Source organism: Myxine glutinosa, chromosome 5 (assembly GCF_964187855.1).
Source record: "Myxine glutinosa chromosome 5, kmMyxGlut1.1, whole genome shotgun sequence".
NCBI lineage: Eukaryota > Metazoa > Chordata > Myxini > Myxiniformes > Myxinidae > Myxine > Myxine glutinosa.
In genome coordinates, this window is record NC_136265.1 from 148927443 (window position 1) to 148951948 (window position 24506).

General features: G+C 50.4%; 1 protein-coding gene across 9 annotated transcripts in view; it reads left to right on the forward strand.

Annotated features, from left to right (window-relative positions):
• LOC137426940 (NACHT, LRR and PYD domains-containing protein 3) overlaps positions 1-24506 on the forward strand; it is a 113577-nt gene that overhangs the window by 84356 nt on the left and 4715 nt on the right. For 6 of the 9 annotated variants that reach the window (XM_068115982.2, XM_078778834.1, XM_078778833.1 and 3 more), the window contains one exon: positions 3131-3648. In XM_068115982.2, the coding sequence (XP_067972083.2) occupies positions 3131-3515 (385 nt within the window). In that variant the 3' untranslated portion in view covers positions 3516-3648. Of the gene's footprint in view, positions 1-3130; positions 3649-5641; positions 5726-16719; positions 16801-18537; positions 18636-20399; positions 20765-24506 lie in introns of those variants that run through there. The other 3 variants (XM_078778836.1, XM_068115983.2, XR_010984422.2) reach the window with 3 other exon arrangements.

The window sequence follows — 24506 nt, forward strand, 5'->3', positions numbered from 1 at the left end:
CCTTTCTGAATGGACAGGCCAGGGTTTGTCGATCTCCACTTTTAATCCTTACTCATTCAATTGTAGTGCATTCGCCATTTCTGGAGCTTCTTGTCTTTTCAATAACTTTTCATGGGAAGTATAAAAGTTGAAGGAATATGAGGCATTAAGGTGTGTGTGTGTGTGTGTGTGTGTGTGTGTGTGTGTGTGTGTGTGTGTGTGTGTGTGTGTGTGTGTGTGTGTGTGTGTGTGTGTGTGTGTGTGTGTGTGTGTGTGTGTGTGTGTGTGTGTGTGTGTGTGTGTGTGTGTGTGTGTGTGTGTGTGTGTGTGTGTGTGTGTGTGTGTGTGTGTGTGTGTGTGTGTGTGTTTTGTTTGTTTGTTTTGTTTTGTTTGGTTTGTTTGTTTGTTTGTTTGTTTGTTTGTTTTGTTTGTTTGTCCGTTCGTTCGTTCGTTCGTTCGTTCGTGTGTGTGTGTTCTCTCGCGTGCTCGCTATTAGCATCTCTTAACTGGAATGGTGAATATGAACCCAGGACATGTATGCAGGATTTTCCATGGGGAGGTGCGTAGCTTCAAAAGTTGGACTGCTGAGAGTATGATAGCGCCATACCATCATGCCCATTGTGGTATGGGATCCACGCCTCACTATCGTGCCCATTGTGGGATGGGATACACGCCATACCATCATGCCCATTGTGGGATGGGATACACGCCATACCATCATGCCCATTGTGGTATGGGATCCACGCCTCACTATCGTGCCCATTGTGGGATGGGATCCACGCCTCACTATCGTGCCCATTGTGGTATGGGATCCACGCCTCACTATCGTGCCCATTGTGGGATGGGATCCACGCCTCACTATCATGCCCATTGTGGGATGGGATACACGCCATACCATCATGCCCATTGTGGTATGGGATCCACGCCTCACTATCGTGCCCATTGTGGGATGGGATCCACGCCTCACTATCGTGCCCATTGTGGTATGGGATCCACGCCTCACTATCGTGCCCATTGTGGGATGGGATCCACGCCTCACTATCATGCCCATTGTGGGATGGGATACACGCCATACCATCATGCCCATTGTGGGATGGGATACACGCCATACCATCATGCCCATTGTGGTATGGGATCCACGCCTCACTATCGTGCCCATTGTGGGATGGGATCCACGCCTCACTATCGTGCCCATTGTGGGATGGGATACACGCCATACCATCATGCCCATTGTGGGATGGGATACACGCCATACCATCATGCCCATTGTGGGATGGGATACACGCCATACCATCATGCCCATTGTGGGATGGGATCCACGCCTCACTATCATGCCCATTGTGGGATGGGATACACGCCATACCATCATGCCCATTGTGGGATGGGAACCACGCCTCACTATCATGCCCATTGTGGGATGGGATACACGCCATACCATCATGCCCATTGTGGTATGGGATCCACGCCTCACTATCGTGCCCATTGTGGGATGGGATCCACGCCTCACTATCGTGCCCATTGTGGGATGGGAGCCACGCCTCACTATCATGCCCATTGTGGGATGGGATACACGCCATACCATCATGCCCATTGTGGGATGGGATACACGCCATACCATCATGCCCATTGTGGGATGGGATCCACGCCTCACTATCATGCGCATTGTGGGATGGGATACACGCCATACCATCATGCCCATTGTGGGATGGGATACACACCTCACTATCGTGCCCATTGTGGGATGGGATCCACGCCTCACTATCGTGCGCATTGTGGGATGGGATACACGCCATACCATCATGCCCATTGTGGGATGGGATACACGCCATACCATCATGCCCATTGTGGGATGGGATACACACCTCACTATCGTGCCCATTGTGGGATGGGATACACACCTCACTATCGTGCCCATTGTGGGATGGGATCCACGCCTCACTATCGTGCCCATTGTGGGATGGGATACACGCCATACCATCATGCCCATTGTGGGATGGGATACACACCTCACTATCGTGCCCATTGTGGGATGGGATCCACGCCTCACCATCATGCCCATTGTGGGATGGGATGCACACCACACGAGGAAATGTGGCTGTACCTGAGTTGCTGTTTTGTCATAGTTTACACCAATCATGCCTATTGTGGGATGGGATGCGCACACCACCATGTAATTGAAAACACCTCACCACCACGTGATTCAAAACCCCTCACCACCACGTTATTAAAAACACTTCACAACCACGGAAACAAAAGTTTGAAGGAGTAGTTCAGTGACAACACAGACACTGCCTAGATATGTACGAGTAGATATTATCGTGTTCCTTGCTATTAAAATCTTCCCAAGGAACGGATAGCCGAACAAGCTGTTACTCTGAAGCGTTCAGTTCAATAGGTGGCGGAGTTAATACATGCGGGGGGTGGGGGGGGGGGGCTGAAGGGAGGAGGAGGAGGGAGGAGGATGCTGAAGAGCACTTACCTAAACGGATCCCACCGGCAGTCCTCAAAACAGTGGAAAATAACTCAGACGAAATGGATTTAAAATGTCCAAAAATCAACAGGTTTATCAAAAGAAATGCCGGTAACAAAGAAACGCACGATAAACTAAATTCCTAAACGGGACGTCCCCACAACAGACACAAACACAGACAAAGGATGAAATAACGTTGGATAAAATAATTTCCATGGATACCATAGGAGGAGAGTTTGATGAGGGTGGGGTGCCAGACCGTATTGAAGGCGTGAGATGTGTCATTTTGAAGGGGAATGGGTGAGGGGGGAATTTTGAAGGGGAGGAGTGAGGGGGGAATTTTGAAGGGGAGGGGTGAGGGGGGGAATTTTGAAGGGGAGGAGTGAGGGGGGAGATTTGAAGGGGAGGGGGGAAGATTTGAAGGGGAGGGGGGAGATTAGGAGGGGCAAGGGGTGAGTTCAGGAAGGGAGCAGGAGTTTAGGAGGGGGAGGGGGAGGGCGAGTTTAGAAAGTGGACGATTAATGACAAACAAACATTTATTACAAACTGAGGAGTTGGAGGCCATTATAACGGTTTCTGAGGAGGAGGAGGCGGGCAGTGTTGAGGAAGAGGTGCGCAGGCTAACCTCACAGTCCAGTTCCTGGGTGAGTTGCTGCATGGCATGCGGGTGCTTGTCAACAGGTTGGAAGATGCTGACCCAGTCATGGAGAGGCACCTCAAGTTCAAGAGGGGCTTGGATGATTTGCTTCTCCCCTACAAGGAGCTGCATCGAAACCTGCGGCAATCTGCCAGGCAGCTCTCCATTACCCATTTCTTCAGCCCTGCTCCCTCCACCTTCACACCACCAGCATCCTCTCCTGCCATCCTCTCAGTGTCCTCACCAGCATCCTCACCAACACCCTCAACTGCTCCCCCTCCCACTTCTCCCTCAGTGCACGACGTTGCAGGACTATCATCTGGGTCATCCTCAGAGTTTGAGGAATTCAGGGATTTTAATTCATCACCATCATCATCACCACACCATCATCATCATCACCACACCACCATCATCATCATCATCATTTGAAAGTTGTGTGTGTTTGTAAAATAAAAAATTTAAGCGTTACATGATGGTGTTGTGTTATTACTTTCACGGTACGGTATGGTTAAGCACTTTTAATAAACTGTAAGCGCATTCCTTCAATAAATTGGAAATGGTACCTGGTGTTGTCGTTTTTGTTTTTTTTTGTAAGCATTTTTTGTGAAACTGTAATCATCTGCATTTGCAGTCGTAAACATTTTAAACTTTAAAACTTTCCTCTATGAATCAGGAAACCCCGGGAACCTATAACGTATCCCCTTTTTCCCCATTGAAACAATGCCAATTATGACGTAATAGGTCACGTGGTATGGGCGCCATCTTGGAAAAACCGAAAAAAATTGCACCTCTATATCTCCGAAAGCACTGCCTCGAAAAAATTAAGACATCCCTCATTGTAAAGAAATCTCCATGGGGAATAACATATGTTAATGATGATGTCATAGGTGCCTCCATTATGATGAGATAATTCGACAAGTACAAAACTTCATTCCATTAAGATGATTTTTTTTTCTCTGACACCGTTTGTCCGATCGACAGGGAATTTTCACCATAGGTGCACATCCTCCTGTATTATTTTTTAATGATAATTATGACGTCATAGGTCATGTGGTATGGGCGCCATCTTGGAAAAACCGAAAAACTTTGCACCTCTATATCTCCGAAAGCGCTGAATATAAAAAATTGAGAAATTGCTCATTGTAAAGAAATCTCCATGTGGAATAATGTGGCGGGCACAAAGGACAATAATTCCGCGCACCAGTGGGTGGCGCGAGCGTCCAGGCGGGGAATGAAAGCGCATGCCCCGCCTTTCGACTGATCAGCGATGCCCGGGCATCGCTACGGCCCCCGTACGACGGGCCCTTCCGCGTGCTGGAGACCGGGGACAAATATTTCACCATCGACATCGGCGGTGCCCCGGATCGCATCTCCGTGGACCGCCTCAAGCCGGCCCACCTCGATCTGGACCACCCCCCCCCCCCCCCCCGCAAGCAGCTCTGCCTCCACGTCGAGGCCGCCCCCCGGCGGTCGGACCCCCGGCACCCCCCAGCCCTGCACCCATCGCCAGGGGGCGTTTCGGTCGGGTCATCCGGCTTCCCCGCAAACTCACCCTTCAGGTGCACGGGAATTCTGGGGGGGCGCGTGTGGCGAGCACAAAGGACAATAATTCCGCGCACCAGTGGGTGGCGCGAGCGTCCAGGCGGGAACGAAAGCGCATGCCCCGCCTTTCGACCGATCGGCCACGCCCGGGAACAAAGCGTGGCCTCGGGACATATATGCGGGCTCTAAGCTCGAGCCCGCCCAGTGCTGAAGTGCGAGCTCTTAATAAAGACTCTGTTTGTACCAACGCGTTGTGGCCTACCTCTCTGGCAATCGAGTCGTGTGTGCACAGCACCACAATAACATATATTAATGATTAATGTCATAGGTGCCTCCATTATGACAACATAATTCGACAAGTACAAAACTTTATCCGATCAAGATGAAATTTCTTGAGCATCATCTCGTGATAAATTGGTGGAGAAAAAATAATAATGATTACGTCTTCAATCACGGTTCGGCCGCCATATTTGTTTTAACACAAAAGCCTTAAAAACCACTGAAAACACGTCCTGGCAAGAATCAGCAATCTGATTGCTCTTTCTAGTTTAATATAATTTTTAGTTCCTGATAAAATCCTTTTTTAACTCAACTGGACTATGTCCAGCTGAGTTTTTGTCGACACCCATCGTCCGTCGTCTGTTTGTCTGTCTGTCGTCTGTAAACAATTCGACGTCTACGCTCTAAAAGTCACAAATATTGATTAAATTTGATGAAACTTGTTATGCAGCATCTTTAAGACATAAACTAGTTTGGGATTGCATTTGGGCGTTGCACGCCCGAAAAATGGGCGCGGCAGGGCGGCCATATTGAAAAATCAATTTTTGTCATATATTTTTAGCACTTATTAACTATATAGTTTGTGGTTCTATTATGCATATTCTAACCATATTGATATAGACCAGTTGAGTTCAGGTTCCCTGGAACCTCTCTAGTTTTAATTTTCATACAATTCTGCAGCTGCTTTGTTTGCAGGTTAAAGGCATCAGTAATGCTTATTGGTTTTGCTCTAGATTGAGTCGCAACCCTATCGGTGATGAAGGCCTGAAGTGCTTCGTTGATGGTCTGATGTGCCGGTGTACGCTGCAGGATCTTCGGTGAGTGAAGAGGAGTTTCTTGGAAAGTATTTCAACAAAATGAGAGTCTCGATGATATACCTGCCTTCCTGTGCTGAAGCTGCCACTCCATTGCATGCCTTTGGTTATACTTCCTGCTTGGCATGTGTGCACAACTGGGAATGGAGATTGCAGTCAGGATGATCGGGAGAGATCGTGGGATAAATGGGGAATGGGTTTGTGGTGGGGGGGAGAGGTTTTGAAGTCAATACCAGGGTACCTGAGTGTTTTCCTTAAACATGTCTTGTGTTTTAGACACAGCATGGCATCCTGACTTGATTTTTAGCTCACCTGGAACGAAGTTCAGGGGAGCTTATGCGATGGCGCGTCGTCAGTCCATAAACACTTGCAACTTCTCTGAAACCGCTGATGGGATTGTGACTAAATTTGGCACAAATGATATTTGATGTGTTGTGACTAAAGTTTGTTCACGACATTAACAAAATCGGGGTATTAAGGGGGTCTACCCGAACATCCTCACTGCAATCTCCATAGGTATTTTTTTTTGTTTGTTTGTCTAAAGTCTTATGATTATGTTAGTGTGATTCTACATGCTGCCCTGTCTTCTAGCAACCACTGAAATTGGTTTAAAATACCTTTAGTCAGTGTAGTATACTGTTATTTATGACCAGGTGAGTGCCATGGGGTATTGCCCCTATGGCTAATGCTAATGACTAATGCTAATGCTAAAATGCAAATTTCAGCTAATGCTAATGCTAATGGAAGAAGAGGTAATCCACCTGTCCTGTCTTGCCTGCAGGTGGAGCCAATTCTCATGGTTTATCCCCAAAATATTTTGGGGCAACTTGGGCTGTTGTTGCTCTTTAACGGCCACTATTATCCCATCTTGTTGGGTCGGCCGGGGGAATATTGGCACAAGTCTTTCACAAACCTGCCTGGCCAGACCTGACGTTCGCCTGGTTATGGCAGGAATTTGGAATTTGGCCATGGTGCCGGCAATACTCACCTACTCTTTGCGGAGGACACCATGGGATCTTTAACGTCCACCAACTCATGCTGGTAAATGGGACTCATGGTTTGGCGTCCATCTGAAGGACGGCACACACATTGATGAATCACCTGCCTGTGAAACACGGGATGACATTTTATAGCTGGGTCGGGATTCGAACCCAGGCTAGATAGACTTGGAGGCAAGTGTGCGTACCTCGAGGCCATCCTGTCAGTCCTTTGGGGGGAAACGTGGGATGGGCAATAAAATGCTAGCTATGGAATGCACAAGCACCGTTACCTGTAATTGCCTCATGCAGGTGAAGCATTACCTCAAGTTTTGAAACCTCCCCACCACCACCACCGCAGTTATTGGCAGACCATATTTCCAAAGCTTGATTTTTAAAATCCGGACGCAAACTTGGCTTGCCTTACCAGGACCAGGCCATTTGTGCTCGCCATTCCCGCCATTCCCTCCTTACCAGGCCCAGGCCATTTGTGCTCGCCATTCCCCCCAATCCCTCCTTACCACGCCCAGGCCATTTGTGCTCGCCATTCCCCCCAATCCCTCCTTACCACGCCCAGGCCATTTGTGCTCGCCATTCCCCCCAATCCCTCATTACCACGCCCAGGCCATTTGTGCTCGCCATTCCCCCCAATCCCTCCCTACCACGCCCAGGCCATTTGTGCTCGCCATTCCCCCCAATCCCTCCTTACCACGCCCAGGCCATTTGTGCTCGCCATTCCCCCCAATCCCTCCTTACCACGCCCAGGCCATTTGTGCTCGCCATTCCCCCCAATCCCTCCCTACCAGGACCAGGCCATTTGTGCTCGCCATTCCCGCCATTCCCTCCTTACCAGGCCCAGGCCATTTGTGCTCGCCATTCCCCCCAATCCCTCCTTACCACGCCCAGGCCATTTGTGCTCGCCATTCCCCCCAATCCCTCCTTACCACGCCCAGGCCATTTGTGCTCGCCATTCCCTCCTTACCAGGCCCAGGCCATTTGTGCTCGCCATTCCACCCAATTCCTCCTTACCACGCCCAGGCCATTTGTGCTCGCCATTCCCTCCTTACCAGGCCCAGGCCATTTGTGCTCGCCATTCCCTCCTTACCAGGCCCAGGCCATTTGTGCTCGCCATTCCACCCAATTCCTCCTTACCACGCCCAGGCCATTTGTGCTCGCCATTCCCCCCAATCCCTCCTTACCACGCCCAGGCCATTTGTGCTCGCCATTCCCCCCAATCCCTCCTTACCAGGCCCAGGCCATTTGTGCTCGCCATTCCCTCCTTACCAGGCCCAGGCCATTTGTGCTCGCCATTCCCCCCTTACCACGCCCAGGCCATTTGTGCTCGCCATTCCCCCCTTACCACGCCCAGGCCATTTGTGCTCGCCATTCCCCCCTTACCACGCCCAGGCCATTTGTGCTCGCCATTCCCCCCTTACCACGCCCAGGCCATTTGTGCTTGCCATTCCCCCCTTACCACGCCCAGGCCATTTGTGCTCGCCATTCCACCCAATCCTTCCTTACCAGGCCCAGGCCATTTGTGCTTGCCATTCCCCCCTTACCACGCCCAGGCCATTGGTGCTTGCCATTCCCCCCAATCCCTCCTTACCAGGCCCAGGCCATTTGTGCTCGCCATTCCACCCAATCCCTCCTTACCAGGCCCAGGCCATTTGTGCTCGCCATTCCCCCCAATCCCTCCTTACCAGGCCCAGGCCATTTGTGCTCGCCATTCCACCCAATCCCTCCTTACCAGGCCCAGGCCATTTGTGCTCGCCATTCCACCCAATCCCTCCTTACCAGGCCCAGGCCATTTGTGCTCGCCATTCCACCCAATCCCTCCTTACCACGCCCAGGCCATTTGTGCTCGCCATTCCCCCCAATCCCTCCTTACCAGGCCCAGGCCATTTGTGCTCGCCATTCCCTCCTTACCAGGCCCAGGCCATTTGTGCTCGCCATTCCCCCCTTACCACGCCCAGGCCATTTGTGCTCGCCATTCCCCCCGTACCACGCCCAGGCCATTTGTGCTTGCCATTCCCCCCTTACCACGCCCAGGCCACTTGTGCTCGCCATTCCACGCAATCCCTCCTTACCAGGCCCAGGCCATTTGTGCTCGCCATTCCCCCCTTACCACGCCCAGGCCATTTGTGCTTGCCATTCCCCCCTTACCATGCCCAGGCCATTTGTGCTCGCCATTCCACCCAATCCATCCTTACCAGGCCCAGGCCATTTGTGCTTGCCATTCCCCCCTTACCACGCCCAGGCCATTGGTGCTTGCCATTCCCCCCAATCCCTCCTTACCAGGCCCAGGCCATTTGTGCTCGCCATTCCACCCAATCCCTCCTTACCAGGCCCAGGCCATTTGTGCTCGCCATTCCCCCATTACCACGCCCAGGCCACTTGTGCTCGCCATTCCCCCCTTACCACACCCAGGCCATTTGTGCTTGCCATTCCCCCCTTACCACACCCAGGCCATTGGTGCTTGCCATTCCCCCCAATCCCTCCTTACCAGGCCCAGGCCATTTGTGCTCACCATTCCACCCAATCCCTCCTTACCAGGCCCAGGCCATTTGTGCTCGCCATTCTCCCCATTCCCTCCTTACCACGCCCAGGCCATTTGTGTTCGCCATACCCCCCATTCCCTCCTTACCACGCCCAGGCCATTTGTGCTCGCCATTCCCCCTTTACCATGCCCAGGCCATTTGTGCTCGCCATTCCACCCCATCCCTCCTTACCAGGCCCAGGCCATTTGTGCTCGCCATTCCCCCCATTCCCTCCTTACCACGCCCAGGCCATTTGTGCTCGCCATTCCCTCCTTACCATGCCCAGGCCATTTGTGCTCGCCATTCCCTCCTTACCACGCCCAGGCCATTTGTGCTCGCCATTCCCCCCATTGCATCCTTACCACGCCCAGGCCATTTGTGCTCGCCATTCCAAAGAGAACCAAAGAGAACCATGACGCCAAAGAGAACCATGACAATTACAACTACATGTGGGCAGGGTACAGCCTGAAGTGGAGATCGGTTTCTGAGGTTTGGGACATGGAATGTAGGGACAATGACAGGGAGATCAGGAGAAGTGCTGGAAGTATTGGTCAGAAGAAGAGTGGACATATGTTGTGTGCAAGAGACGAGATGGAAGGGAAGTTGTGTGAGAATGGTGAAGGGTAGGCAGGGACAGAAATACAAGTTTGTGTGGCAAGGGTGCCCGGAGGGCGTGAATGGTGTTGGTGTCCTGTTTTCTGAGGAGTTTGTAGACAGTGTGGTGAGTGTGACTAGAGTGAGTGATAGGTTGATGATGGTGAAAATGATGATTGGAAAGCTCTTGGTGAACGTCATCTCGGGATATGCTCCGCAGGTTGGTCGAAGCGATGAAGAGAAGGACAAGTTCTGGTGTGCGATAGAGAAGCTGATGGAAAACGTGAAAGATGAGGAAGTTGTTGTGGTAGGAGGAGACCTAAATGGACATGTGGGAAGGAGTATGGATGGTTTTGACGGAGTTCATGGGGGTTACGGATATGGTGTGAGAAATGGAGAAGGTGAAAGGATTTTGGAGTTTGCTGATGGAGCTGATTTGTTGATTTGTAATACTCAGTTCCAGAAAGAGGATAATAAGCTTGTTACATACACGTCAGGTGGGTCGACGACAACCGTTGACTACCTGATGGTGCGTAGGCGAGATAGGGGGCTCCTCCGGGACACAAAGGTGATCCCGGGGGAGGAGGCTGTTTCACAGCACCACTTGGTTGTCTGCGACGTAAGGGTGAAAGGTGTGAGGAGAGCTCGGCGGGTGAAGTACCAACCAAGAATGAAGGTGTGGAGGTTGAAAGAGGTGACAGTAACGGAGGCATTAAAAGAGAGGCTGAGTAGGGTCGAGGATGATGTGGTTGAGCTTGAAAGTGGTTGGATGTCAATGAAAGCTAGTCTGTTGGGAGCCTTTGGTGAGGTATGTGGATGGACAAAAGGACCACCAAGGCACTCGGAAACATGGTGGTGGGATGATGAAGTTGGAAAGAGGATTGACGAGAAGAGGAAGAAGTTCAAGGAGTGGCAGAAGGCGAAGGGTACAGGAGCAGAAACAGCAGAGCATGAAAGTTATAAGGCAGCCAGGAAGGCTGCAAAGAAAGAGGTCGCAAAGGCACAGGAGGCATGTAGGAAAATGTTCGGAGAACGCTTGGATTCGGAAGAGGGTCAGAAAGCAGTATTCAGGATTGCAAAGCGGATAGCGAAAGAGAGGTGTGATGTGATGGGGGTGAGTTGCTTGAAGGATGAAGTGGGACAAATCGTTGTCGACCCAGATGGAATTAAAGGAAGATGGAAAAGATATATGGAAATGCTGTTGAATACAGAGAATGAATGGGATGGCGACATAGAGAGTAACCCAGTTTTAGGACCGGCAGAGAAGATAACTGAGAAGGAAGTTGAGGAAGCGATAAAAGCAATGAAGAGTAGAAAAGCAGGAGGGCCGACGGGAGTTGTGGGAGATATGTTGAAGGCAGCAGGAAGTTGGGGTGTGAAGAGAATGACAGAGATCTGTAATCTGGTGGTGAAAGAAGGCCGCATTCCAGTGGATTGGGAACTGAGTACCCTCGTCCCTCTATACAAGGGGAAAGGTGACCCTCTGGAGTGTGGCTCGTACCGAGCGATAAAGTTATTGGAGCTTGGAATGAAGGTATTGGAAAGGGTGTTGGAGAGGAGGATAAGGAAGAAAGTGAAGATTGACGAAATGCAGTTTGGATTTATGCCAGGAAGAGGAACGACAGACGCGCTTTTCATTGTGAGGCAGTTGCAGGAGAAGTACATGGAGAAGAGGAAGAAGTTGTTTCTTGGGTTTGTTGATCTGGAGAAAGCATTCGATCGGGTTCCACGCAAAGTATTGACATGGGCATTGAGGAAGTTAGGAGTGGAGGAATGGTTGATCAGAGTAGTGATGGCAATGTACAAAAGAGCACGCACAGCTGTAAGGACGAAGGACGGGAACAGTGGTGAGTTTGAGGTGAAGGTGGGAGTGCATCAGGGGTCGGTACTAAGTCCACTACTATTTGTAGCTGTGATGGAGGTGCTGGCTCAGAACGTAAAGGAGGGTTTACCGTGGGAGTTGTTGTATGCAGATGATCTGGGGTTGATTGCGGAAAGTATGGATGGACTGAAGGAAAAGATGAACACGTGGAAGGAATGTATGGAGACAAAAGATCTGAAGGTGAATATCGGAAAGACGAAGGTGATGGCAAGTGGTAAAGCATGTGGTGAGGTGGAAAGAACTGGGAAGTGGCCCTGTGCTGTGTGTAGAAAGGGTGTCGGAGTGAACTCCATTCAATGTACAATGTGCGCTGAGTGGGTTCATCAAAAATGTAGTGGTCTGAGAGGGTCATTAACCAGTGTGGCAGCTACATTCGAATGTAAGGTGTGCACAGAGGGAGCTGCAGATGGAGGAAATGTTGAGTTGGATCTTGGAGACGGCGTGAAGCTGGAAGGGGTGAAAACATTTTGCTACCTCGGAGACATGCTGAATGGAGAAGGTGGATCAGACTCAGCAACGGTTGCTCGAGTGAGATGTGCATGGAAGAAGTTTCGGGAATTGAGTGGCGTGCTGATGATGAGGGGAGTGTCGTTGAAGCTGAAGGGAAAGGTGTATGCTGCATGTGTGAGAAGTGTTATGATTTATGGGAGCGAGACATGGGTAATGAACGTAGAGCAGCAACGAAGGTAGGAAAGGGTGGAAATGCGAATGGTTCGACGGATGTGCAGAGTATCGTTGAGAGAGAGGAAGACAAATGATGAATTGCGAAAGATGATGGGAATAGAGCCTGTGATTGATGCTGTGAAGAGGAACAGGTTGAGATGGTTTGGTCATGTGTTGAGGAAGGATGAAAGTGACTGGTTGAGAAGAGTGATGGAAATGAATGTAGAAGGAAGTAGAAGACGGGGAAGACCGAGAAAGACTTGGCTAAAGATGGTGGAAGAAGAAATGCGGGCAAGGGGGTTAACAAGGAGAGATGCAGAAAATAGGGCAAAATGGAGAAGATTGTCATGAGGACCGCAAGGCTAACCCTCGCTCCAGCAGGGAAAATGGCCTTTAAAATGCATGTTGTTGTTTATTGTATTCCACCCAATCCCTCCTTACCAGGCCCAGGCCATTTGTGCTCGCCCTTCCCCCCATTCCCTCCTTACCACGCCCAGGCCATTTGTGCTCGCCATTCCCCCCATTCCACGCCCAGGCCATTTGTGCTCGCCATTCCCCCCATTCCCTCCTTACCACGCCCAGGCCATTTGTGCTCGCCATTCCCCCCAATCCCTCCTTACCACGCCCAGGCCATTTGTGCTCGCCATTCCCCCCAATCCCTCCTTACCACGCCCAGGCCATTTGTGCTCGCCATTCTCCCCAATCCCTCCTTAGCACGCCCAGGCCATTTGTGCTCGCCATTCCACACAATCCCTCCTTACCAGGCCCAGGCCATTTGTGCTCGCCATTCCCCCCATTCCCTCCTTACCACGCCCAGGCCATTTGTGCTCGCCATTCCACCCAATCCCTCCTTACCAGGCCCAGGCCATTTGTGCTCGCCATTCCACCCAATCCCTCCTTACCAGGCCCAGGCCATTTGTGCTTTCCATTCCCCCCAATCCCTCCTTACCACGCCCAGGCCATTTGTGCTCGCCATTCCCCCCATTCCCTCCTTACCACGCCCAGGCCATTTGTGCTCGCCATTCCCCCCCAATCCCTCCTTACCAGGCCCAGGCCATTTGTGCTCGTCATTGCCCCCAATCCCTCCATACCACGCCCAGGCCATTTGTGCTCGCCATTCCACCCAATCCCTCCCTACCAGGCCCAGGTCATTTGTGCTCGCCATTCCCCCCAATCGCTCCTTACCACGCCCAGGTAATTTGTGCTCGCCATTCCCCCCAATCGCTCCTTTCCACGCCCAGGTCATTTGTGCTCGCCATTCCACCCAATCCCTCCCTACCAGGCCCAGGTCATTTGTGCTCGCCATTCCCCCCAATCGCTCCTTACCACACCCAGGCCATTTGTGCTCGCCATTCCCCCCATTCCCTCCTTACCACGCCCAGGCCATTTGTGCTCGCCATTCCCTCCTTACCACGCCCAGGCCATTTGTGCTCGCCATTCCCCCCATTCCCTCCTTACCACGCCCAGGCCATTTGTGCTCGCCATTCCCTCCTTACCACGCCCAGGCCATTTGTGCTCGTCATTCCCTCCTTACCACACCCAGGCCATTTGTGCTCGCCATTCCACCCAATCCCTCCTTACCAGGCCCAGGCCATTTGTGCTGGCCATTCCCCCCAATCCCTCCTTACCAGGCCCAGGCCATTTGTGCTCGCCATTCCCCCCAATCCCTCCTTACCACGCCCAGGCCATTTGTTCTCGCCATTCCCCCCAATCCCTCCTTACCAGGCCCAGGCCATTTGTGCTCGCCATTCCCCCCAATCCCTCCTTACCACGCCCAGGCCATTTGTGCTCGCCATTCCCCCGAATCCCTCCTTACCAGGCCCAGGCCATTTGTGCTCGCCATTCCACCCAATCCCTCCTTACCACGCCCAGGCCATTTGTGCTCGCCATTCCCCCCAATCCCTCCTTACAAGGCCCAGGCCATTTGTGCTCGCCATTCCCCCCAATCCCTCCTTACCAGGCCCAGGCCATTTGTGCTCGCCATTCCCCCCATTCCCTCCTTACCACGCCCAGGCCATTTGTGCTCGCCATTCCCCCCAATCCCTCATTACCAGGCCCAGGCCATTTGTGCTCACCATTCCCCCAATTCCCTCCTTACCACGCCCAGGCCATTTGTGCTCGCCATTCCACCCAATCCCTCATTACCAGGCCCAGGCCATTTGTGCTCGCCATTCCCTCCTTACCACGCCCAGGCCATTTGTGCTCGACATTCCACCCAATCCCTCCTTACCAGGCCCAGGCCATTTGTGCTCGCCATTCCCCCCAATCCCTCCTTACCACGCCCAGGCCATTTGTGCTCGCCATTCCCCCCAATCCCTCCTTAGCAAGCCCAGGCCATTTGTGCTCGCCATTCCACACAATCCCTCCTTACCAGGCCCAGGCCATTTGTGCTCGCCATTTCCCCCATTCCCTCCTTACCACGCCCAGGCCATTTGTGCTCGCCATTCCACCCAATCCCTCCTTACCAGGCCCAGGCCATTTGTGCTCGCCATTCCATCCAATCCCTCCTTACCAGGCCCAGGCCATTTGTGCTTGCCATTCCCCCCAATCCCTCCTTACCACGCCCAGGCCATTTGTGCTTGCCATTCCCCTCAATCCCTCCTTACCACGCCCAGGCCATTTGTGCTTGCCATTCCCCTCAATCCCTCCTTACCACGCCCAGGCCATTTGTGCTCGCCATTCCCGCCATTCCCGCCATTCCCTCCTTACCACGCCCAGGCCATTTGTGCTCGCCATTCCCCCCTTACCACGCCCAGGCCATTGGAGCTCGCCATTCCACACAATCCCTGCTTACCAGGCCCAGGCCATTTGTGCTCGCCATTCCCCCCTTACCACACCCAGGCCATTTGTGCTCGCCATTCCCCCCTTACCACGCCCAGGCCATTTGTGCTTGCCATTCCCCCCAATCCCTCCTTACCAGGCCCAGGCCATTTGTGCTTGCCATTCCCCCCTTACCACGCCCAGGCCATTGGTGCTTGCCATTCCCCCCAATCCCTCCTTACCAGGCCCAGGCCATTTGTGCTTGCCATTCCCCCCAATCCCTCCTTACCATGCCCAGGCCATTTGTGCTCGCCATTCCCCCCAATCCCTCCTTACCACGCCCAGGCCATTTGTGCTCGCCATTCTCCCCATTCCCTCCTTACCACGCCCAGGCCATTTGTGCTCGCCATTCCCCCTTTACTATGCCCAGGCCATTTGTGCTCGCCATTCCACCCCATCCCTCCTTACCAGGCCCAGGCCATTTGTGCTCGCCATTCCCCCCATTCCCTCCTTACCACGCCCAGGCCATTTGTGCTCGCCATTCCCCCCATTCCCTCCTTACCAGGCCCAGGCCATTTGTGCTCGCCATTCCACCCAATCCCTCCTTACCAGGCCCAGGCCATTTGTGCTCGCCATTCCCCCCAATCCCTCCTTACCAGGCCCAGGCCATTTGTGCTCGCCATTCCCCCCAATCCCTCCTTACCAGGCCCAGGCCATTTGTGCTCGCCATTCCCCCCATTCCCTCCTTACCACGCCCAGGCCATTTGTGCTCGCCATTCCCCCAATCCCTCATTACCAGGCCCAGGCCATTTGTGCTCGCCATTCCCCCCATTCCCTCCTTACCACGCCCAGGCCATTTGTGCTCGCCATTCCCCCCATTCCCTCCTTACCATGCCCAGGCCATTTGTGCTCGCCATTCCCCCCATTCCCTCCTTACCACGCCCAGGCCATTTGTGCTCGCCATTCCCCCCAATCCCTCCCTACCAGGCCCAGGTCATTTGTGCTCGCCATTCCACCCAATCCCTCCCTACCAGGCCCAGGTCATTTGTGCTCGCCATTCCCCCCAATCCCTCCTTACCACGCCTAGGTCATTTGTGCTCGCCATTCCCCCTTTACCATGCCCAGGCCATTTGTGCTCGCCATTCCACCCCATCCCTCCTTACCAGGCCCAGGCCATTTGTGCTCGCCATTCCCTCCTTACCTGGCCCAGGCCATTTGTGCTCGCCATTCCACCCCATCCCTCCTTACCAGGCCCAGGCCATTTGTGCTCGCCATTCCCCCCCAATCCCTTTAACTCGCTCGATTTCACAGGAGGGTAATACCAACCTCTCTTCAAGCCTTATACAGTATTTGTTTTGTGTTTACATGTGATAAATAGCTTCTCATATAGGTTCTGTGGTCAGGATCGGGTGCAAGATTTTATTTTATCGTTATTGATAGCTAACAACATGAAATCTCTGTGTAACAATCATTCTGGAGTGATCAGTGGTTCAACCAGTGTAAACAACTTTTGGCGTTTGATTTTTTTAATTAGAATTTAACCCGGTGCCTTTTTCACTCCGTAAACAATTTTCGCTTTTCCAGTGTCGCCGATTGTTGCCTGACAGATGAATCGATTCCGACGTTGATCAGAATTGCTCACGTGCCGAGCATGCGTGAGATCACGTGAGTGAATGCGAAACTCGTCTTGGGTTGAATTACGTTTTTATTGATTCAATTACGGTATGTTCATTTAATACCAAAAGTGGATGGAGGTTATGTTTTCACCCCTGTCTGTTTGTCCGTCCGTCCGTTTGTTTGTGAACAAGATATCTCAAAAAGTTGTGGACGGATTCGGACGAGATTTGGCAGAGATGTAGCGTATGTGACAAGGACGAAATGTTTAGATTTTGGTGAAGATCGGGATTCGGATTCGGCTACTAGAATTTTTAAAGTGATTCTTCAGTCTTCACCATTGGGAGATCGGGCCAAAAACGATACATAGCAGGATATCTCAAAAAGTTATAGATGGATTTGGACGAAACTTGGTGGACCAGTTGGGTGTCTGACATGGACGATTCGATTCGATTTTGGTGAAGATCTGAATATGGATTCGGATATGAGAATTATTTATTATTTTAAAGTGATTCTTCACCATTGGGAGATAGGGCCAAAAACGATACATAGCAGGATATCTCAAAAAGTTATAGATGGATTTGGACGAAACTTGTTGGACAGGTTATGTGCGTGACAAGGAAGAATCGCTTAAATTTTGGTGAAGATCCGGATCCAGCTCCTAGAATTTTTTAAGTGATTCTTCACCATTGATTGATATGGCCAACCAGGCGGAGGTATGCTCTCTACTGAGTGCCGTTCTAGTTAAATTATGTCTTAAAATCTCTCTGTCCATGCTCAGTCCCCGCATTGGGATGTTGACGTAGCATGTGTTACGATGTTGTCGGGCAATTTTTGGGGCAATTGGCCCCAGGGCTATGGAATTGTATAAAAAAATTGTTTTTAAACGTTACACACACACCCACCACCTACATAAATGTGAGGTCCTTGGGTTCGAATCCTGGGTTGTCAGAATTTTTTCACACTTGCTTTACGCAAAAATGTATTCCTGTTTATTAAATACATACATACAAGAAGGGTCACCCAATCAAGATTGGGGTTATTTTGACTTTAGTAAACCACCAAGAAAATTCATGTTTAAAGCTGCAGCAAAAATGAATGCGGGAGTGCACCACATCAATGTTCGGCCAAATGGCCTCATTTCCTTGTTTTGGGTCAGTTCCTCCTCAGTCTCATGTTGTCTTTCTTTTATATGATTTTTCAGACGTACACACAACACATACATGCAGAGAATTGCCTTGTGGGGTGGGGGCTCGTGTCCAGGACCTAACCCTGGGTACCCCCAGCACATATGCAAACTTTGGTGGAGATTGGCCCAGCTGTACAGGTGAAACTCATAAGATGATTCGCCACCTTCAAACTTGATGAGGTGGAGGTGCAAGCCAAGCTCCATCACTTTCATCGCCGAGGGGGGCACCCGACGTACAATGCTCGATTGCCGGGAATGGCGTTATTTTTTGTTTTACCTTTGATTTGATTAATTGACATATTTTTTAATTGTGACGTTGACCTAGCGTATGTTAAAATAATGTGGGGGAGCAAATTTTGGGGTAATTGGCTCGGGTATGGAATTGTATATTTAAAAAATCAATGAAAAGGCTTCACACAGAAATAACTACACTTTCTGAGTGTGTTATCACACTAATATCCACACTAATATCTTTCCCACCCTGACTAGTTTTCATGCCATGTACACTTATAAAAAAAAAACATTTGTGAAAGATGAGGTAAAGGAGCAGCAGTACCAGATTTATTAAGACGAGAGGTGTGAAACTGTACCTTCCACAGGATTAAAGGAAACTCCTTCAGTTCCAGGGAAATTGAAACTCTGCAATCTCAGGAGGAATGGACTTTGAGCAACAACATACTTATCAGGAAGACGAAGAGTGAGTAAAAGTTATCCATAACTTGGTAACACTGGTTAATGTTCATGTTTTTGATACACTTGTTGAGGTTCGGGTAAGAGTTCAACAGAAGTTGCACTAGGCAGGTACTTACAGGTAGATTGACGAGGTGAGGTGACTGCAGCACAACTTGTTTTATTTCATAGTTACCTGGACTTTCACTCCGGAACAAAACATGTCATTCAAACGGCTGGTTTTGCAAAAGCATAAATACTTCCTCGAGGTGTGGGGGTAAAGCAAGATGAGCTCTGGAGGGAGGTTGGTGGTGGTCTGGAGGGAGGCACATTTTGTGGTGGGTGTAATTAGAAAAAATACATTTGAGAAAAGGATTGAAAATGGGAGGAAGGTTTGAATAAAGCAATGATTGTGGTGAGAAGGTGGGTAAGGAATAAACAGGAGGTGGAGGTGGAGGTAGAAGGATGGGGAGGGGGAAGGAGTGGAGAGGCGGGAAGGAGGGGAGAGGCGGGAAGGAGGGCAGAGGGGGGAATGAGGGGAGAGGGGGGAAGGAGGGGAGAGGGGGGAAGGCGTGGGAGAGGAGGGAAGGAGGAGAGAGGGGGGAAGTAGGAGAGAGGGGAGATGTAGGAGAGAGGGGGGAAGGAGGGGAGAGGGGGGAAGGAGGGGAGAGGGGGGAAGGAGGGGAGAGGGGGGAAGGAGGGGAGAGGGGGGAAGGAGGGGAGAGGGGGGAAGGAGGGGAGAGGGGGGAAGGAGGGGAGAGGGGGGAAGGCGTGGGAGAGGAGGGAAGGAGGAGAGAGGGGAGAAGTAGGAGAGAGGGGAGAAGTAGGAGAGAGGGGGGAAGGAGGGGAGAGGGGGGAAGGAGGGGAGAGGGGGGAAGGAGGGAAGGAGGGGAAAGTGGGGAAGGAGGGGAGAGGGGGGAAGGAGGGGAGAGGGGGGAAGGAGGAGAGAGGGGGGAAGGAGGAGAGAGGGGAGAAGTAGGAGAGAGGGGAGAAGTAGGAGAGAGGGGGGAAGGAGGGGAGAGGGGGGAAGGAGGGGAGAGGGGGGAAGGAGGGGAGAGGGGGGAAGGAGGGGGGAAGGAGGGGAGGGGGGAGGGGGGGGGAAGGAGGAGTGAGGGGTTGGGTGAGGTGGAGGTCAGACTGATGCATCATTGGTTACTAAACATACTTTAAATAAGCCAGGTGTTGGCTTAATGGTTAAGGTGGCTGGCTCGAGATCTTAGGGTCCTGAGATTGAGCTCAGGTGCATCCAGCCCCCATTAGGCCGTTGAATTAACACCAGGTGGGTTGACTCAGCCTGTCGTCCTTCCGAGGTCGGCAAAATGAGCACCAGCTTATTAGTAATGGGAGGTACTGAATCAGTGGCACAGCCACGCCCCAGAAAATGATACTCGTTTATAATTTTGTAAACTAGGGGAAAAGGTTCATGCTTGCATTATTTGTAGAATTCAATGTCACCTCATTGCGACTGCCCTAGTTATGAGGGAGTGGGGTCATAAATTTCCCCTTCTGAAATTTTTATTGCATTTAATACATGTATTTAATAGGATCTTGGGCTCCTGGAAGAACTGCAACACCAATGCACACATGTAGACAGACACATTGGACCACACTGGACTTTATTTCAGACAAACACAGGTGGCGACCTTGTGGAGGAAGTGACGCAACGTCCTGGAACATATTGGGTGTCCGTGACGCCATCTTGTAGCGTTGCTTTTATTTATCTCTCTAGTCTGTGCAGCAATTGAGGGGAAATTATCATCCCTCTCCAACCCACCGTGTGATACGAACCCAGGGCTTTCTCTTCGCTGTATAATCTAAATGCTGAGCTCGAAGCAAGGAAGCAGCACGTACAATTTTTGAAGTCTTTGGTATGACTTGGGCAACGTTGGGTTTGAACCGTTGACCTTTACAGACTCAGAGCGTACGTTCTAACCACAACTCCGAGTCTCGTCATTTGAGCCAAAAGCATGATCTACAGTGCCTTCAGAAAGTATTCACACCCCTTGACTTTTTCACATTTTGTTGTGTTACAGCCTGAATTTAAAATGCATTAAATTGAGATTTTTTGTCAGTCATCGACACATAATACCTCATAATGTCAAAGTGGAATTTGTATTTTAAAATTTTTACAAATCGATTAAAGATGAAAAGCAGAAATATCTTGAGTCAATAAGTATTCAAGCCCTTTGCTCTGACACTCCAAATTGAACTCAGGTACACCCAATTCCCTTTAATCATCCTTGATATGTCTCTACAACTTGACTGGAGTCCACCTGTGGCCAATTCAATTGTTGAACATAATTGATAAAGAAACACACCTTACGATACAAGGTCGCACAGTTGACAGTGCAAGTCGCACAGTTGAGCAGAAACTCTACCATGAAGTCCAAGGAACTATCGGTAGAACTCTGAGATAGAATTGTGAGGAGGCCTAGATTTGGGGAAGGGTATAAAACAATTTATAGAATTTGAAAGAGCTCCATCATTAGGAAATGGAAATAATATGGAACAACACAGACTCTTCCTAGAGCTGGCCGTCCGACCAAACTGAGCAACCGGGCAAGAAGGACCTTTTTTATTTTTTGTATACAAGATCGAGGCTCGTGAAAGAGCTAACATCAATCACAAAAAAGGACAAACGGACACACAAAACATACAATAAAGGGAGCGGGAGACAAGGTGGGGAGAGAGAGGGAAGCACACAAGTACAACAGCAGAGAACAGGGACATCGGGAGATCTGTGGGAGGGAGAGGGCTTGGGGGGAGGAGGCATGGGAAGGCAGGGGAGGGGGGTGGGAAAGGTATAAAACACATGGACACTGCTAGAACTTCCAGGAAAGAAAGAAGTTGGGATTTCCAAAAAAAAATTGGATCTGGGATGAATTAATGGGGGTAGAAGAGATCAAGGTTTTGGATGGGGGAAGATAAGAGATGGTGGTGGTGACCTTGGTCAGGGAGGTGACCAACAACCAAATTACCACTTTGACTGAACTATAGAGTTATGGGAAAAAGGTCTTGAGAAAAAGGCACATGGCAGCACGCCGGGAATTTGCAAAAAGGCACCTGAAAGACGTTGAGAGCATGACGCAAAATATTCTGTGTGGTCTGATGAGACAAAAATTGAACTCTTTGGCCTGAATGCAAAGCACTACGTCTGGCGGAAACCGAGCACAGGCCATCACCCATCTAACACCATTCCTACAGTGAAGCATGGTGGAGGCAGCATCATGCTATGGCTTGGTCTTGCACCGTTTACTTCATTTGGAAAGCTATGACGTCAAACTAAAGCGACGGCTGTCCTGCAATGCAGTGCAAAGGTCCTGCTCATATGTTTAATGGAATACTGGTCTTTGTGAAGATTTTCATGTATCTAAATCAGGAGAGCCCTCTTGAAAACTCCCTCAACGATTTGTCGCACTAACAGAATTGGGGGGCAAATGAGAAAGACAGGACGGGGACCGAAAGGAATGCGATAGTATGAAACAAAGGAATCACAAGAGCACAAGGGGGAGAAATGCAGGAGAGGGGTTAGAACGGGGTCTTTGGTAATTGTGGTAAAGCTCAGGTATAAATGGGAAAGAGCATGAATGGTGGAAGACTCGAGATGACCGAATCACAAAAATGGTTCCACAGGCGAGGAAAGATTGGGATGGATGAAGGAATTGTGATCCTTATGACTTGAGGTGGAAAAACGAGGAATCCAGGGTCTTCAGTGGTTTCTGGTTGAATGTTATGTGACTGGGAATCCTAATTTGGATATTTGTTTGACTATAAATAGCTTTGCTCATGTTTTTTTTTTAAACCATAAACGACGATATGAAAATACACATGGAATTTTGTCTGTAAATAGAGTTTGGAAGAAAAAAATGAATGAATGATCGTTTTAAGGCCATTTTCCCCGCTAGAGCGGGGGTTCGCTTTGCGGGCCCCATGACAATCATGGTTCCCTGTTTGGGGGAATGTTTTTATGGCCGGATGCCCTTCCTGACGCCAACCCTTGGTCACGCTCTTATGATGCGCAGGGATACGGTGCACCTATTCTAAATCGGGGTACACACCGTGATCATTCATCCCAGCAAACTGGTACTCAATTTGCCGACCTCGGAAGGATGACAGGCGGAGTCAACCCCGCTGGTGTTAATTCAGCGATCGACCGGGATTCGAACCCAGGATCCTAGGATCCCAAGCCGGCACCCTAACCGCTAAGCCAACACCAGGCACCAGTTTGGAAGAGAGGGAAGATTATTTCCATTAGAGAAATTAGCACTGGCTTGGGCGACCTGTCTGCTGGATCATTGCCGATTAAATGTGTACTCTGCCATGGAGTGATTGAGAAAATCAAATATCAAGGTTTTTTTTGGTATACAGAGTCTAGGCTCTTGGAAGAGTGAGAACAGAATGGGTAAGGATGCAACAGAATGAAAGGAACAGTATAGAAAAGGGGGAACACCAACAGCAGGGTTGAAGGACAAAATAGAGGGAGATTTGGACAAATAAGAGATGTGAGTAGGAATGAGAGGTAGGGGAGGATGCATGGGGTGGACAATATGGAAACATATGCAAACTCTCAGGAAGGAGAAAAACTTTTAATGTGGAAAGAGGTGAGATTGGAGGGTGGTTTGGGGGAGGCGGGGGGTTAACGGGAGTAGAAAAGATCATGGTTTGGATGAGAGATGACCTGAGATTGTGGTGAGCAGATGTCTTGAAGACCTGAAGGGAAGAATGAAATTGAAGAGAATGTGGAAGTTCCTTCCACAGGTGGGAAAAACGAGTAATGAATGAGTGGAGGCAAGCAGCGATTCTGGATTTTGGGAGTTTCACCAGAACGGAGTTGCTGGTAGACCGCGTGTGACCTGCAGAAACCTGGAGTGGGGTGGGGAAGATGAAGTACGGAAAGAGCGGAGGGTGCAAGACCAGAAAGTAAGCAGAAAAAGACAGAGAGACCACCAACATGTCTGCGATGGCGGTGATAGACCCATATACTCAGCTTTATCGTGGGAGATTCTAATGATCTGGAAGGCTTTAGGTTCCACATTGTCAAGTTGTGCAAAGTGTGAGGCAGAATCTTGACATTGCATCTGGTCTGGGATTGCAGGCGAGAGCATAGGGGAGAGCAGCACTCCATCGAGCTGTGGATGAAGGCCTTGCAGGTGGATAGAAGTGCAGGTGTGCCAAGGAGCACATTGCATAATGGAGCATGTCCAATCGGCTGGTGGCTTTAGAGACTTAAAATGTGGTTTGCCCAAGAAAGATCATGGCTGATAGTGAGACCCAAGAGTTTGAGTGACTGAACTTCCTCAAGAGGATTGTTAAGAAAGTAGATGGGAGGGTTTGCCATGCAAGGGAGATTGAGAGGGATGGTGAGTGTGTGAGATTTGTCATGATTGAAACATATTCCAAGTGTTTGTTCATCTTGTGATTCTATTAAGGTCGAAATCGACGGAAGAGGCTGCTGCCTGCCTATCTGAAGGATGAGGGATGTCACGGCAGAGGGTGCAGTCATCAGCAAAAAGATGGAGGATTTTCCAGAGGGTCAGATAAATTGTTGATGTACATCAGAAATAGGAGTGGGCCCAGAACACTGCCTGGGGTACTCCAGCCTTGACAGGAGAGGAGAAGAAATAATTTCGTTGAGAGTTACACGTTGGCTACGAGAGTAGAGGAAGTCAGAAGACCATGTGTGGAGTTGGCCTTCAATGCCTTACGCAGAGTGTTTGAAGAGCAAGCTGGAATGCCAGACTGTATCAAAAGCTAGATGTATGTCCAGAGATATGGCCCTTATCTCATGTCTGCCATTGAGGGCCTCCATCTATTGTTGGGAGAGTAGAAGCAACATGTCCAAGGTAGAATGAGGTGGAATTAATCCAAATTGGTGATCTGAGATGAAGGTGTTGGAGAA